The sequence below is a fragment of the Myxocyprinus asiaticus genome, chromosome 12 (genome assembly GCF_019703515.2).
Source record: "Myxocyprinus asiaticus isolate MX2 ecotype Aquarium Trade chromosome 12, UBuf_Myxa_2, whole genome shotgun sequence".
NCBI lineage: Eukaryota > Metazoa > Chordata > Actinopteri > Cypriniformes > Catostomidae > Myxocyprinus > Myxocyprinus asiaticus.
In genome coordinates, this window is record NC_059355.1 from 21,503,324 (window position 1) to 21,520,124 (window position 16,801).

At 43.1% G+C, this 16,801-nt stretch overlaps 1 protein-coding gene across 4 annotated transcripts in view; it reads left to right on the plus strand.

Moving 5' to 3' along the window:
* Positions 1-16,801, plus strand: part of LOC127448708 (phosphoinositide 3-kinase regulatory subunit 6-like) — a 38,232-nt gene that overhangs the window by 12,961 nt on the left and 8,470 nt on the right. For all 4 annotated transcript variants that reach the window (XM_051711451.1, XM_051711452.1, XM_051711453.1 and 1 more), the window contains 5 exons: positions 7,560-8,016; positions 13,269-13,368; positions 13,503-13,625; positions 14,412-14,519; positions 14,873-14,975. In XM_051711451.1, coding sequence (XP_051567411.1) covers positions 7,560-8,016; positions 13,269-13,368; positions 13,503-13,625; positions 14,412-14,519; positions 14,873-14,975 — 891 coding nt within the window. The remainder of the gene's footprint in view (positions 1-7,559; positions 8,017-13,268; positions 13,369-13,502; positions 13,626-14,411; positions 14,520-14,872; positions 14,976-16,801) is intronic.

The window sequence follows — 16,801 nt, forward strand, 5'->3', positions numbered from 1 at the left end:
GAGCGTGATGGATTATTATGTGATAGAAGCTAACTTAAGTACTTAAACCAAACCATTCAAAGCTTTATAAGTAATTAGCAGAATTTTTACATTCACACAAAACTGAACAGCTGTAGTGTGGTAGTAATCAGCTCCGAGCAATTGTGGAGCGATGCTGCTGATCTGACATGCTATCAGAATTGTCCTATGAGTATTTCACTCACGTTCAAGTGTTTTGATATTGGAGAAAAAAATGGAGGACAGCAGTTTCAATCTTGTATATTTCTTGAGGAACTCTTATTTTGACACTGGCACATAAACCGTAGTTTTCTCTGGCATGTTGAAAGTTTATGTCTCTGCCCACCTCGGAAACTTACTCGAAAATTCTCGAGTATCAGGTAGGCACCCTCTCAACGGTGATCTGCAGTAATGCTGAAGCTGTTAGTTTAACTGTATTTCTCAGCTATAGTGTGGTAGTAGTAATCTGAGCGACCATGAAGTGAGAAATAAGCTGCAGAAAACCACTCATCAACTGAAGGTGCAGAATCTGGGAGTGGCTCTGCTTCCCAGTATAAAAGGAGCGACACAGCTTCATAATGTTATTCAAAACAAGCACACCTCTTCCTCACTTCACACAGCAAGGAGGGTGATCTGATGAGACATTTCACTTAATGCTATCAGAGAACCGTGGTTATGCAAGTAACTTATAGTTCTCTTTCAAGCAAATGTTTTGGTGTCTCACTGTGGGATATCCTAACTCTTGTATTGCCAGATAGCCTGTTTTGAAATCTTCTGCCAAGCATAATTACATTATATCCAGGGCTGGAAGTGTCCTGGCGGACTCAAGTACCTACACTCAGAACAGCATGCGCTAACGTCTGTGCAGTAACATCCAATTTATAGAACCTTGCAAATGTGTGTGGTGAAGACCAGCTTGGTGTTTCACAAACATCCTGTATTGTAACCCCCTTAAAGAGAATGTGCACGTAAACCAGTTGGGGCCATAAAACCCATACTGGAATATGCCAAAGTAATCAGTTCCACTATCCAGTGTGAAAGCCACTGTGAGGTGATCAGTTTCCCCATGATTTTCCTGAACCTTTAATTCCATTCTGTGCAAATGTCCAGCGCACAGGCCGAGTATAATGAATTCAACCTTTGCTGTTCTAATGTAGCAAAAGGTGGTGGACAAAAAGCCCTAAGTTCAAGAAGAAAAATGGACTGAATAACTTTGGGCATGAATGCAGGGTTTGGACATAATATAACCCCATCAATGGCTCAAATGGAGACACTGAAATAGTTTCCCATGAGGTCCCATGAGGGAGAAAACTGTTTTGAGACTGGGAGAGCGCAACGCATGCCCTTCATAAAGCGATACACAAAGGGATGCTGCCCTACTGTGTTTCTATCAGAGCTTTTATGACGTGCTGATATAGCAGCCAAAAACTCTTTAATGGATGAGAATGCTGTCCACTTATCTATCAAATCTCATAGAAATGATAGTATGACTTCCACTGAACATTGAAAGGGAACCTCATGTTTATCTGCACTCCAATGCTCGAACATGCTCCATTTACATTCATAAAGAGATCTAGTAGTGTGGTGAACAGTCGGACCAGAGGACTTCCAGGAGCCAGTTTACAGCAGAGCCCCACCTTAACTGTCAAGGCAAAGAAGACTGGCTCCATTTTGATTGGATCATAGCAGGACCAACACAAACAAATGCCAAGTGCAGCCATCAGATAAGATGCTCGGACAACTGCCAGACACCCCTCACAAGGCAGGAAAGATCTTCCAATACATTGGAAAATAAAACTATAAAACTATCCTCCGGATGACCACACCTTTGTTCTGAGTTTCCGGCTGTTCGAGTTCAGCAGCAATAACAGAATAATAATCAACATTCTGGGTACCCAGTCTGAGTGGTGGGAGATATTAACAGAATAACAGTAAGACCTCAGTCCCTGTCCAGTGGGTCGTTAATAGGATACACTTTGATACACACTGGTCTCATTCCATGAGAGAGAGGATAACAGATCATCTAACGTTCTTAGTCTCCATCCGAGAGACAGTAGAAGATTGACCAAGTACTCACGACAAGAGACTATTGCAATGCCAAGTTCGGAATCCCAGGGAGAACCAGGGAGATAACTACAGTGACAAGGTTTAGCTCTGGCGATCAAACCTTCTCTTCAAGTTTCGTGCATCTGTGTGTTCCAGATATAGAAACTTAAGCTGAAATAAGGGCTGTATATGCGTGTTCCAGATTGCAAGAACCCTCTCGGTGCTTCCAGGAGATCAGCAATCCTCAGCTCCTTCATGTCCAAGGCTGTTGAAATGAAATCCAGCTCTTTTCCCAAGGTAACATGGCCCTGAGCCCCGGTGGAAGACGTCGCTGTCACCAAACTCATCGACCGATCAACAAGAACATAAAGATCACTACTAAACCTCTTTCCAGAGACCTTAGCATTAGTGTAAACTATCAGTTTATGATTTTCTAATGTTCTTTAGATTGCATAATCTGTGTATCAAATGACTTGCAAATAAACTAAGTTATTTGTTTAAATAGAAATAAGGTTTGCATCTTATTAATCAACAGAGAAACAGCAATTTATCTTTCCAAGATAATAGTCTTACTTTGCCATTGTTGCATCCAGTTCAACCACTTAACATATTTCCATCCTATTCACTTTATTTATCAATTCAATTATTTTATCTTTTAGAATATTAGTACCATTTTGTAGTTTTTGTTAGTTTTTTTTTCTTTTTGTAAATAAAACTAATGTTATTACAACTGTATGTTCCTTGTGTTGATGATACAGAAGAGCTCTAAAGGGTTAGGTGAATCATACAATTCCTCCAGATTATTCAGATGACCAACTCCCTCCAATTTACATAATTTTAATTTATTGAATGGTCCATTTGGATAATACTTTTACTGTTAAATTGAAACTTTAGCTGGTGCCCCGAAGATGGACAGATATTAATAAACACACACATTCACACCTTAAGTGACGTGTGATTAAAAATCACCACATACTCTGGTGTCTTGTGTGTGGCCCAGTTCATTTCAAATGGTGCCAGTGTGATTCTCACTACAGTAGATGATGCTCTAGAATTCTGTGTGGTCCTAATAACACTGTTGGGTAAACCAGTTGCATTCAAATTGACCCAGAGTGTCAGGCGCTCTGGATGAGGATGAAAAATCTCCCACTGTACCTGTGACAGCAGATCTGTTCGTAGCGGAAGAGGCCACGGCTGTTCGTATAGCATATGCAAGATCTCCGCCAGCCAGTACTTCCCTGGCCAATGCTGAGTTATTAATAACATTCTCAATACCTCTCTCACTCTGAAGAGGGTTGGAGATGTCAACGCTATCGGAAGAAATGCATAAAGAACAATACGAGGCCATTCGTGTGCCAAAGCATCTATTCCCAATGGTGTGTCTGATCCTTTAGAGAAAAGAACAAAGGACACTGGGCATTTTCCTGAGATGTGAACAGATCCACAGTCGCCCTGCCAAATCGGTTCCAGATCTGCTTGACTATTTCTTTGTTCAGTCTCTACTCCCGTAAAGAGGATTGCCCCTCAAAAGCAAATCCACACCCCGGTTTATAATTCCCTGCACGTATGTCGCTCTCAGGGACAAGAAGTGGGCATTACCCCATAGATTCAGTTTGCGTGTCAACGTGCTGAAGGAGCGTCCTGAGACCTTTCCAGTTTATGTATGCTACCTCTGCATGTTTCCTCTCCGAAACACGGCTAAACATTGAGTGCATCCCATTACTCTTTCCTCTGACAGCCATGCTCTGAATGTCACCGAGTCCAGTGATAGCCCCAGATACGTAATGGACTGTTGGGGATTAACACACTTTTCAGTGTTTAATCTTAAACTCAGAAAGGTTAGCCAGGTTCAGCCATCGCCCTCTCTCCTGAATGACCATTGTGGCCATGACCTTGCCCGGAGCTTAGACAGCACATCTCTGAAGATGGAGAGAGAGGTCCGTGATGACACAGATCTCGTCCCTTTGTGCCTGACCTGGCATGGCAGACACCTTGTCTTGCAGCTCAGCTTGGTAAGTGGTCAGAATGGAGATAGCGTTCAAATCCTTAACGGAGAGAGCGAATTCTTTATAAGTGCGTTCCATCATGTTTGTCTGAAAACTATCCGCTTTTGATGGCAACGTCAGATTTTCAGCCACCTTGCGCCTTGGGTGCAGTTGTGCTGCTACTAAAAGCGCCATGGGAGGCATGCGGAGAAGAACTTCCTTCTCCATTCCCTCTACATAGAGCGTGGATTCCCCCTGAATGGCCATATTACTCGTGAAAGGTTTATCCTTCCAGGTGGCCGCAACCTCTTCCAATAGCTCTGGAAATATTGGAGGAAGCTGTCTTGCTGCCCGTTTTTCCCTTGGCAAACTTTTGCACTCATAGCAGGACTTTGCAACCTCTGCTACCACAGTCGGCCACAGAATATTTAGCTTCTCTGCTGCGTGTTTGCACACATCTTGCAGATCAACATTGAGAAGTGGAGTGGATGGTGCTTTGCCCATCTCTTCCATAGTTCCCATTGCGGTGAGGGGTTGTGCTGATTGTGCAGGGGGAAGGGAAAGGGAACCCTAAAAATCTTCCTCCTCCTCAAAGAAAAGAAAATCTGACTGTCCCTCATCCTCAAGACCCACCACTTCCTCCTTCTCGTCCTCATCTGAACTGAGCACAGTGGACAAAAGGGGCGCATGCATCGAGGTATTCACCCAGGGTCAACGCTAAGGTGGTGGGCAGCTCTACAGGGATGGATACCTGTGGGGCGGTAGTCAAAGCAGGGCTAGCTGACATAAGTGGATTCCGGCCTGACAGGCTAGCTTGGTGTGCTAGTCTGCAATGAAGGCTCTTCATGGTGAAGTGCACACAATGCTCACATTATCCTGGGTTGTCAATCGGTTGTCAATCAAAAGACATGCAGAGCAGACCTAGTATGTGTATTTGCAAGAAATTTTATTCATGTCAGAAAGCGAGACAAAGAGACCCAAGAGCAGAGGAACAATTCTAAGGATTTATTAACAATAAATTGTGACTTCAACTGAGCTGGCAAAGAGTGGAGAACCTGGCACTGGCTGCAGTAAGCAGGAGATAGGTGTTTGTTGATGCGTGCGCGCCATGGCCACGCAGTGAGCAGATCGGTGAGGAATCCTCCGTGAAGAGTGTGTTTGTAGGCGAGTGTATGCTTCGTGGTAGTCAGGAGCAGATCCGTGAGGAATCCTCCGTTGAAGAGTTGTGGGTGCAGAAAACAAGCGCACAGCAGACTGGAAGGTAACCACACTCCCGACACATGGGCAGGGACAAGGAATCTTCCGTGGACGAGCTGTGAGTACAGAGAATAAGCGTAAAGCAAACTGGAAGATAACCACACTCCCGACACGTGGGCAGAGACGGGCAACCAAACAGATACACGAGACAGGACCAACTAGGCAGAGAGAGAGAGGTAATTTACTTCACACCAAACAACAGTTTAGCAAAGATACTGACACAATGAAGGGATTAAGTAGGCAGTGAATCAGTGGAGAACCACGTGCTGCTAGCATGCTAATTAGTGGCATGATCAGTGTTCCGCTAGGAACAATCAGTGTTCCCATAGAAACACTGATCATGCATGCCTGCAGCACCTGAGACACATGAGTGAGAGAAATAACAAAACAAAAACAGAACAAACCGACGAACTCACTGGAACCGTGACAATTCCCACAAGAGCAAAGCCGTGAAGAATCCCCCATATTAGCTGAAGAACTCTGCATTGCTGCAGCCATTTAACTGGAGTGCTAAAGAAATCTTAGCAATGAGCTTGAGAGCAAATTGTAGGACAAAACGAACAAGGCATGGTGGGCAGTAATTCAAGTACTGAGAACAAAGGAATTCCGTACTGGATTGAGTAGTCAGCGGCCAGTGTGAATCCAAGTCAATGTCTATTCCGAACAGAGCGAGAAGAGGTTTTTGAAAAACATAATGATACTGTGTTGCTCCATTTATTCTGGAGAGCCGAGCCACTCCCAGACACAAGCGTCATGTCTGCCAGCCAATAAGGCTGGTGTAATGGAATAGTTCTTCTGACAAATACTCCAAAGGGGCGGATCCCACAGTAAGGCACCGAAACATATGCTTGAAAGAGAACCCCACATCTAGTTGCTCTTACACATCTGCACCAGGGACTAAAAACAGTTCAAGGAACATAACCAAAAATGATGAGTGATTTTAAATTGTTCTGGAGTGAAAATCTTATTTTTAAACACTGGTAAATGGGTATAGCTGGTTAATTTCCTTCCGATATTTTATTTTTATGAAGCAAAAGGCCAAAGTGTTTGTCACAGTAAACTTTTGTAACCACACCACTTCATGTTGCCCAAAAAAATTAACATATTTTGATCCTAAAGGAAACTGCTGCATCACACATTTCTTTGCCTAATTGCCCATTGCATTCTGTGAAAGAAGACCTTTTTAACAAGTACGTTAAATTACTACATATACATGCACGGTTAATCCAGATAAAAGGAAAACATTATTAGAAGTAAAAAAGTATATTTCTCAGTTGTTTCCGAGTCTTAACTGAATTATTGTTAGATATTGTGCATCCACCTTTTTCTTGAATGCATAAGTGTTCCATGATTCGTAACGGACGCTTAAAACTACATTTTTTATGTTTAAACTACATTTTTAAAAGATTTCTTATTTTTATCACTTTGGACAACCTTGTTTGTCAGAGACCAACAAATAAGTTAATTGTTGACATGCAGTAAAAGTGCATAAAAATAATGTTTGAGTTAATTTTGAAATATAAATTCAATTAAAGGTGCTCTTAGTGATTCCTGAGAAACACTGTTGATATTCGAACTCAACTGCCAAAATAAACACACCCCTCCCTTCAGTGCTCCTTTGCATGCGAGATGGTTTTGTGCACACCAGCTCCAGACACTCACATCTCTCCTGCTACTAAATCTAACATCGCAACAACAGCATATATGGGTTCTGTGAAACATAGCAAAATTTATGTTACTCACCTATCCAGAAGAAAAAGAGCAACTTCTGCACCCGTCTTCAAGCCTTTTACCTCTCTGAGGTCTCACCACTGCTGAAAAGCCTTGCCGATGTTGACGTGGCTCCTAGCCCTCGACTTATCATAATTGCTCTTTTTTAGTTTATATTCATCTTACCTTTTTCTCTTGGTCTGTTTCTCAGCCATTTGTGCTCCTTGGAGTTTAGAACGTTTGCATCACATAAATTTGCCGTCACTCTTCTAATTAAATTCCCTCTCGCTCTGCCCCACCCCCCAACCTGTGCACGCGCAAGAACCACCCCCTGTTGCTGATTGGCTGGAGTAGTGTCCACTTTGTTTTTGTCTCATTTACAGAGCCAGGGCTGTGTACAAATACTAGATTTTTTTCAGCCCACCCACAGAACAGACAGCTAGCAGACTGTGAGGAGATATTTGCAGAATTTTATAAAAAGTGTATTGGATTAGAATTACTGAGTGCACCTTTAATCATTGTATACATTGTGAAAAACATGTCTTTTTATCCTGTCTGACACAGGGAGAGAAATGGCCAAGTTCATCCGATCCGGATCCATCTCAGATAACCTCTCTCTCAGCCCAGATGAATTTTTAATTGCAGACCTCCCCACAGACCTTAACTCATACATGCCACGGCACTCGGTCATGTCGACAGACAGTGGAATAGAGCGTGATATGCAGGGAGCTGAGAGTTCTGACACAGACTCTTCTGGAGGAAGGAGTTTAAAGTCTGAACTGACCTCTGGACGACTCTCTCGGCGTGGAGGGATCAAGGTGAAGCCATCGGTTATTGACAGTATGGCTTTGATGCAAGACGCACTGGAGGAGACTGCTGGCACCACTGGCACACTGCAGAGGAGAGCAGGAAACAGTTGTACCACCTTGCCCAAACAAGAACGAGACTACACTGCTAAAATAGTGGTGATGGGGGATGACCGGGTACTGGGAAGACTAGCTAGGGCATACTACTGGTTAAGGTAGGAGACCATCCATTATGTTATCTGTGATATTTGTTAACCTTTTTATGTTATGGTGTTGCCATATGGCATCATTTCAGTTTTCATCACTTTCTTGCTATTCAGTGAGGAAAAAATTTTTTTGTTGCAGTTATTAAAAAAAGTTATTGCATCGTTGGAATTAAAATAGAAGTCTTTAAAGAAACTAACAATATAGTGTTTATAAGCCATATTATGTTCTCTCCAAGACTCTCCAAACTATATTAAAGGATTAATAAAAATTTTAAACTCAGTTCCCTATCTGTCACTCACTAGACGTTGTGTCGATGTAGTGACACTAGGGGTCACTCTTGGAAGCCCGAGACACCTCTGATCTTTGATAAAAGGCCAATGAAAATTGGTGAGTGGTATTTGTATACCACTCCCCCGGACATACGGGTATAAAAGGAGCTGGTATGCAACCACTCCTTCAGATTTTCTCTTCGGAACGGTCGATGCTCACTGAGCTGAATTCCCATGGCTGTTCATTCACCTCTGCTGGATCTGATGGCGCATTTCAGCGGCTTCTCCCCCCTCTGCACTGGTGCACTGCAGAGAACACCCCTGGGTGCTTTGGCAGAAATAAAAGTGTAAATTTCTCTAAAAGAGTATATTTCTCTAAAAGAGCGGCACACATGGAACGTCTTTTTAAAGACGCGTCTTTTTAAAGATGACTTTCCATTTGTGTGTTATTCCTGGTTGTGCTCGTTATCTCTCACCCTCTGACGGCCACGATCACTGTCTTTCATGTCTGGGTGCTGCTCAGATGGAGACAGCGTTCGTGGTTGGGTCATGTACTCATTGCGAGAACATGTCCATGGCAACAATGCGGTCCTGGGCTCGTGGAGCCGCTCGCAGCCACGCCCCGCCCCCTGTTCCTTCCTTCCCGGAAGTGCATGAAGAGCTGACAAGGTCGTGGGAGGCACCTTTTACTGCCTGGTCCTGATCTTTCAGCTTCCCCACCCTCACTACCCTCGACGGTGGGGTGGCCAAGGGCTATTCGGCAATCCCCCCGGTGGATAAGGTGCTCGCGGTGCACCTATGCCTGCAGAGCACCGCCACCTGGTGTGGGCACCCAAAGCTCCCGTCCAAGGCCTGTAGGATCACGTCGTCCCTGACGGCCAAAGCCTATGGTGCCGCTGGACAAGCTGCCTCCACCCTGCATGCCATGGCTCTCCTGCAAGTCCACCAAGCCAAGGTGCTAAAGGAACTGCACGAGGGTAGTTCTGCCCCGGGATTGATGCAGGAGCTGTGCTCGGCAACCGACCTCGCACTCCGGGCGACAAAGGTCACGGCGCGGTCTCTTGGGTGGGCGATGTCCACCTTGGTGGTCCAGGAGCACCACCTTTGGCTCAACCTGGTCGAGATGGGAGAGGCCAACAAGGCACAGTTCCTTGCTGCCCCCATTTTCCAGGTTGGCCAGTCCGGCGACACCATTGAGGACTTTGCCCAGCATTTCTCAGCGGTGAAGCAGCAGACGGAGGTTATCTGGAACATCACGCCCCAGCACAGCTCAAGATCCCGTACCCCATGGAGCCCACAGCAGGAAGCAGACGCCACCCACACCACAACACTGTAGACGGTAAGTCCTTAGGGAAGCACGACCTGATCATCAGGTTCCTGAGAAGGGCCAGGAGGTTGAATCCCTTCAGACCGCACCTCGTTCCCTCATGGGATCTCTCTGTAGTTATTCAGGGTCTACAGAGAGTCCCCTTAGAGCCCTTGCAGTCAGCTGAGCTTAAGGCACTCTCTTTGAAGACTGCCCTCCTGACTGCGCTCACTTCCATAAAGAAGGTAGGAGACCTGCAAGCGTTCTCTGTCAGCGAAACGTGCCTGGAGTTCGGTCCGGGCTACTCTCACGTGATCCTGTGACCACGACCAGGCTATGTGCCCAAGGTTCCCACGACCCCTTTTAGGGACCAGGTGGTGAACCTGCAAGCACTGCCCCAGAAGGAGGCAGACCCAGCCCTGATGTTGCTGTGTCCAGTGCGTGCTTTTTGCATCTATTTGGATCGCACTCAGAGCTTTCTTAGAGTTAGAAAGGAAGCGCTGTCTCCAAGCAGAGGATCACCTACTGGCTCATTGACGCATAACAATGGCATATCATGCCCAGGACGTGCCACCCCCGGTAGGGCTACGGGCCCATTCTACCAGGGGTGTAGCGGCCTCCTGGGCCTTGACCAGTGGCACCTCTCTAACAGACATTTGAAGAGCAGCGGGCTGAGCAACACCTTTGCGAGGTTCTACAATCTCCGGGTGGAACCGGTTTCGTCCCATGTAGTGGCATGCACAAGCAGGTAAGTCCAGGACAGCCGGCCGGGTGTATCACTTGCACATAGTGCCTTTCACCTCCCCTGAGCTGAACTCCCAGTAGTGTTCACAAACTGTGTTCCCTGGTTGATTTCCTCCGAGCCCTGTGGCAGACGAGTTTGCGGAGAAACTCGCTGCCGGCTCAGTACACGTACTAACTAAGCCCTGTACTGGGGTAGGTGCTCCGCATGTGGTGGTTCCCCATAGGTAACCCCATGCGATGTATATCTTCCGCTAATTCGTTTCCCTGTTGGTAAACTGCGTCTTCCTTGGGCAGAGGCCCCTCTGCCCCAGTCACCATGCTTGTAGTGACTCCTCCCCCGTAGAGTAGGACCTACCATGGGACTTCTCCACATAGCATACTTCCGACAAAGCTCGGCAAGACCATGTGATGTATTTCCACTAAAATACCCCCACCCTCTGGGCGGGGTGTGGTCTCCGCGGTGTCTTCCCCTTGGGAGGGACACCCCCCCCGACTAGACCTGGTGGCCCCAGTCGGTTAATTCCCTTTTTCTGGGAGGAGAGGGAAAAAAAGGGGATAAGAGGCCAAGACTGGGCTAGCCCGTCTCTAACTTTTGGGTAGTCGACTTGTCCCCAAAGGGCCATTCGACACTCATAACAGTGTTGGGGGAGGTTACGTGTCAGCCTGGTGCGCTGGCTACGAGGCACACAGTGGTCTGCCGGTCACACACCGCCAGTTCACGTAACACAGTTCAGCCAGTTGCAGCGTTTCGTATAGGGACCCCTAGTGTCACTACATCGACACAGCGTCGAGTGAGTGACAGATAGGGAACATCCTGGTTACTTGCGTAACCTCCGTTCCCTGATGGAGGGAATGAGATGATGTGTCCCTCCTGCCACAACGCTGAACTACCCGCTGAAATGGCCAGGACCTTGTCTCGGCTCCTCAACACAAAACCTGAATGAGTGGTTGCATACCAGCTCCTTTTATACCCCTATGGCCGGGAGAGTGGTATGCAAATACCACTCGCCAATTTTCATTGGCCTTTTATCAAAGACCAGAGGTGTCTCAGGCTCCCAAGAGTGACCCCTAGTGTTACTACATCGACACAACGTCTCGTTCCCTCTATCAGGGAACGGAGGTTACGCAAGTAACCAGGATGTTTTAGTTTGTTGGTGTTCCAAATTCATCAATGTAATAAATCAGTTCATAAAATAAACATGATTATAATTAGGGGAAATTAATACTTAAAAAATAGTTAAGAATTTTGAGACTAGTTTAACTAGTTCAGAAATTAGAGGTTTGACCATTTTCCATGTGTTTTTGTTCAATAATCTCTTTTTACTTTTGTTTATTAGAGCTATTTTATGTCAAAAAATCGAATGGGAAAAACATTCCATGGTTAAAACATAATGTGTACCCTAGAGGTTTTATATATACTGTATATATATAAATATGAGCTGTTTAAAAGTGTGATACACAACGTCAATAGAAGGTGACAAGCTGATGATAGTCCTAAAAAATGGCTTTAAACATAACCAGACTGATCATACTTTAAATTTGGCAACAGGACATCGAAAGTTCTGCTGCTGAAATCGGCTTGTTCTTATGGAAATATGAACCACTGCCCAGAACAACAGACAGTGGTCGAAGCTGGAACTGTTGTTGAGGTGAAATGTCCACAGGGTGGCACCAAAAGTGAGTTGTATTTTAAATCAGGGCTGTCAATCGATTAAAATTTTTAATCAAATTTATTTCATGATGTGCTGATTAATTAAATGAATCACATATATCAATATGTACTGAGAAAGCCTTCAAATAATTTAGTATGTAATTATAAAATTAATAATTAATTATTGTAAATATAAAAACAAATTATAATTCAGATAATACAAATACAAAAAGTGGCTTAAAAGTAAAAAAAAAAAAAAAGTGTTTTTTGTTTTTCAATATGGTTGAACATATCCCTATTACTTGCCTACGTCCGTCTACACTATTTTAAATTGTTGGTCTATGTACTCATGCATCAGACGGACTCTTTTGGAGCGCCTCACTTTGGTTGCATCTCGTCTGACTAGTTTTCAGCATGTTTAATCATAAGCGTTGTGTTTTTAGGAAGTTGTGTCAAGTTAAACAGTTTGAAACGTTGAAAATCATGTCTCAAGAAGCCTGCATTGGGCATTCTGTTGTGTTTGGTCCAGCTGTCTTGAGCGCAAAAGCCTGTCTGCTTCCTGCTCGTTGCTTTGATGAGGTGTGTTGCCTGCACACCTGGAGCGCTGACTGTCCCTATTGCAACAAATATCTAAAAGCTTCAAGATGGTAGAAAATACTAAATTTACTACAAATCAGAGACATGGTTAATTGTGTTACTTTTTTAACAGATTATTTTTTCATATAAACACGGTAAATCGACAGCCCTAATTTTTACTTGTAAATTATGTAATATAGTTAACAGGAATGCATATTTTATTAACGCTACTCCCTAAAACATACCCCAACTCTGAATTCGGCAGAATGGGGTCGATTTCAGGGTACAAGAATTTTCAGAAGCAGGCCATTAAAAATATTTTAATCATGTTGAAATAACAACTTTCTATTATTCAATACTGTAGGTTAAACTTGACTTGACCCATATGGTTGTAACTGATCTGGGATGCATTTCCCAAAAGCATTGTAAGCTTTGGCACCAAAGGTCTCTACGATCAACTTAAGCTTACAATGCTTTTGGGAAACACAGCCCTGGTTGGTACAGAGTCTAGAGTTGGTATGGTTGGTATAATGTAAACATACTGTACATATTCCACAAACAGAAGCCTTTCAATTATCTATAATGAGGAAGTTCTTTGGATGTTTTTTCTAAAATGTTCAGATCCCTAAATGTTTTCTCACCACTGTATTTAACACTCAGTTAAGATCGAATTGTGGTCCAGCAGCACACAACATTTTTGTTCTTCTTTCACAGGAAACGGGAAGCCCGAAGACTGTTTCTTACAATGAAAATCAACCTTCAGATGTACTACATACCAGTTGCACGTCTATCGTCTGCAACATCCCACTTGAAAGTATGTGGAATTACATCCTTTCTCTCTCTTAAAGTTTAAATTATGGCAGGTGAACTTTAATAAATACCTGTGAGTACTTGTATTGTACTGGATTTGTTTCATAAAAATAAAAAATAAAAATAAAATTTCTTTAGGAGAATGTGTCCTTTGCAAGCAGTAGCCTCTGTGCTCTGGGCTCTTATCTTGGAATGGTGGATCCATGGTACGAATGTAATATCTGTGGTCTTGGCCAGATTATTCCTGACCTTGCGAGAACGGTATGTCAAGAGAAAAAGAGATAATTACATTTTTAGTCATTCTGGGAGAAAAAAACATATGGGCTTGTATTCTTGGCAAATGATGTCAGTCGGCATGGAATGAGGAAGTTTTAAGTTTCTCCCTCAGGGATAGTTTCAGAAGAATTTCCTTGTAAACCTAAATAGCTTGTTGTGAAGAACATGTTCTTCTTATCATTTTTGCAAAACATTCATGTTTGCTGATTTGTTAGCCAACTTGTTGATTTGTACTGTACAATAAGATGTTTGTACAATGTGTGAATAAATGCATGAGTTTAATGAATCCCAAATGAAAGGGCAGTTTAAAAACCCAATTTAACCATTAGAGACCCAGCATAGCAGAATTGCAGTTTGTTTAAAGCAATTAAATTATACCTATTTTTCAATAAAAATTGTAAAATGAAAAAAAATAAAAATAAACAAATAACAGTAGCCGACACTCTTAACTGTATCAATAACATTTGTGGTGGGCAGAAAGGTAAAAAAGTGCATATTAAATGTCACAGTTTGCTGAAGTCACACAAAATTCAACCCAAAGCAAAATATGATTAAAACTCAAGATTTTCATAATCAATCACTTCCTAATACACTTTCAAAGGGAAACAAAAAAACATAATGAATGTCAGTGCTTGTGTCTTTGAGGGTTAAAGAAAGCTGTTGGGCTGCTGACATATACATAAAAATACACTAGCATATCATGTCCATGATGTCAGTATAACTTTAATATACTGATAGCCCTGCCTTGTCCTATTTTTTTTAATCTTTCAGTCAAACACTAGCAAACAGCAGGAATCTGATCTTTTCTTAGCTGATGTCATCTCATACTATGTGCGCATGGGACAGCAGCCAGTATACTTCAATATTTACTACATCAAGGTGAGAGTGAATTCATTTCTAATGCTTTACCAATTCACCCTTTTCAAATCTGTAATGACTGAATCAGAATCAGGGTGGAATTTAGTGGCAGTGTGAGTTTGCATGTAGAAATAAGTTACTCTGAAGTTCGGTGTAAATAAATATATACTGTATAATACACAATATGAAAGCAGACAAAGTGTACAGTATGTTAAAAATGTTGCAGTGATATAATGTTATATTTTATTTGTTATTCTGAACAACAGGTTTTCTCATAAAGTCAAGGTAGTTACATGCTCTTATTTGGCCTGTTGAATGATCTACAGAAATGTCCTTACACAGTCCTGCATTCATTTCCTGTTATATTTGTGCAGATTTCCTTTTCCAACATGTCCAAGGAAGCTGTGGAAGAAGTTTTTGTCACACACCTTGAAGTGGATTTCCCAGAGTTTAAAATGGCCCAAGCAGCACATAAAGGTGTGTGTGTGTGTGTGTGTTAAAGAGAACTATATTTGTGAAAATTATTTTTAAAAACAAAAGTGTTTTGCGTGCGACTGCAATGCATTTTACTTAATAGAAGAAGAAGAAAAAACTGTATTAAAAGAAAGGATAAGAACTCATCCTCAACCTCAGTCAAAACTATTGCTACTGTAGCTCAGTCATTGCCACCCAACAGCTAGCCAAGATTAATGCCAGTGGTTCATTTGGTTATCCCCTTATACTTTGTGTGTAATTACACAGGAGTGTTTTATAGGTTTATGCTTAAAATGTCCCTGGATATGTAAGTCATATGTGGTACCATTTGAAAGCTTGATCTTTTCACAGAACTTCATAACTTTTACATTTATGTTACATAAAATATAAAGACAGGAAAACATCCATGTCGCAAATAAGTGCCACCATGTAGCAATGATGTAGAAATATGAAAATTAATGTAAAATTTATCAGATAACACTACAAATAGCTCTCAAAAGCACCCATTATCAGTAATGTGACTATGGGGTTTATTTAGTTGCCACAGATTAAATTATTATAAAAAGAATCAAGAAGATAAATATGATCTCTGTAAGACATTTACAAATGTCTCTTGTTTGTCTGCTCCGAACATTGTCTCCATAAGCCCCAAGTAGCCACAAACTCTATATCAGCTCTTACCTTAGGCTGTTTTATTCAGAATTTGACATTTTTTACTTGTCTGAGAGCTTGCTTCAGAAAATAATACAATGTTATATCTCAGATATCCAGAACAAAATGTGCAGTCCAGCTAAAAAAGTAAAAAAATTATTAAAAAAAATTATCAGCAAAATATGTTGATAAAATATTATACATCATCGCTGAGGATCTCCGCTTTCAAATGACACCTAGATTAAGCTTCTAGTCCACTCAGAGGCTGAGGTATTCAACAAAACATTTGGGACGGTGAACACAAAAAAACTTCATGGTTACTAGTGTAACCTCCATTCCCTGATGGAGGGAAAGAGACGTTGGTGTCGATGTAGTGACACTAGGGGTCACTCTTGGGAGCCCGAGACCCCTCTGGTCTTTGATAAAAGGCCAGTGAAAATTGGCGAGTGGTATTTGCATGCCACTCCCCCGGACATACGGGTATAAAAGGAGCTGGTATGCAACCACTCATTCAGGTTTTATGCTGAGGAGCCGATATAAGATCTGGCCATTTCAGCGGGTAGTTCAGCGTTGTGGCAGGAGGGATGCAACGTCTCGTCAACCATGACGTTCCCTATCTGTCACTCACTCAACGTTGGTGTCGATGTAGTGACACTAGGGGTCCCTATACAAAACGCCACAAGGCTGAACTGTGTTACATGAACTGGCAGTGTGTGGTGGGCAGACTTGCTGTGTGCCTCATAGCCAGCACAGCAGGTCAACACGTAACCTCCCCCGACACAGTTATGAGTGTCGAACGGCCCTTTTTGGGGACAAGTCGACTACCCAAAGATAGAGACAGGCTTAACCCAGTCGTGGCCTCTTTTCCCCTTCTCTTTTTCCACTCCCTAAAAAAGAAGGGGGATTATCCGACTGGGCCGCCAGGTCTAGTCGGGGGGTGTCCCTCCCAAGGGGAAGACACCGTGGAGACCACACTTCGCCCAAAGAGAGGGGGGGATATTTAAGTGGAAGAATACGTCACATGGTCTTTCCAACCATGTGGAGAGCCTTCAAGGTAGATCCTGCCCAATGGGAGAGGAGTTACTACAATCATGGAGACTGGGGCAGAGGGGCTCTGCCCAAGGAAGACGCAGTTTACCAGCAGGGAAACGAACTAGCGGAAGATATAGATCGCATGG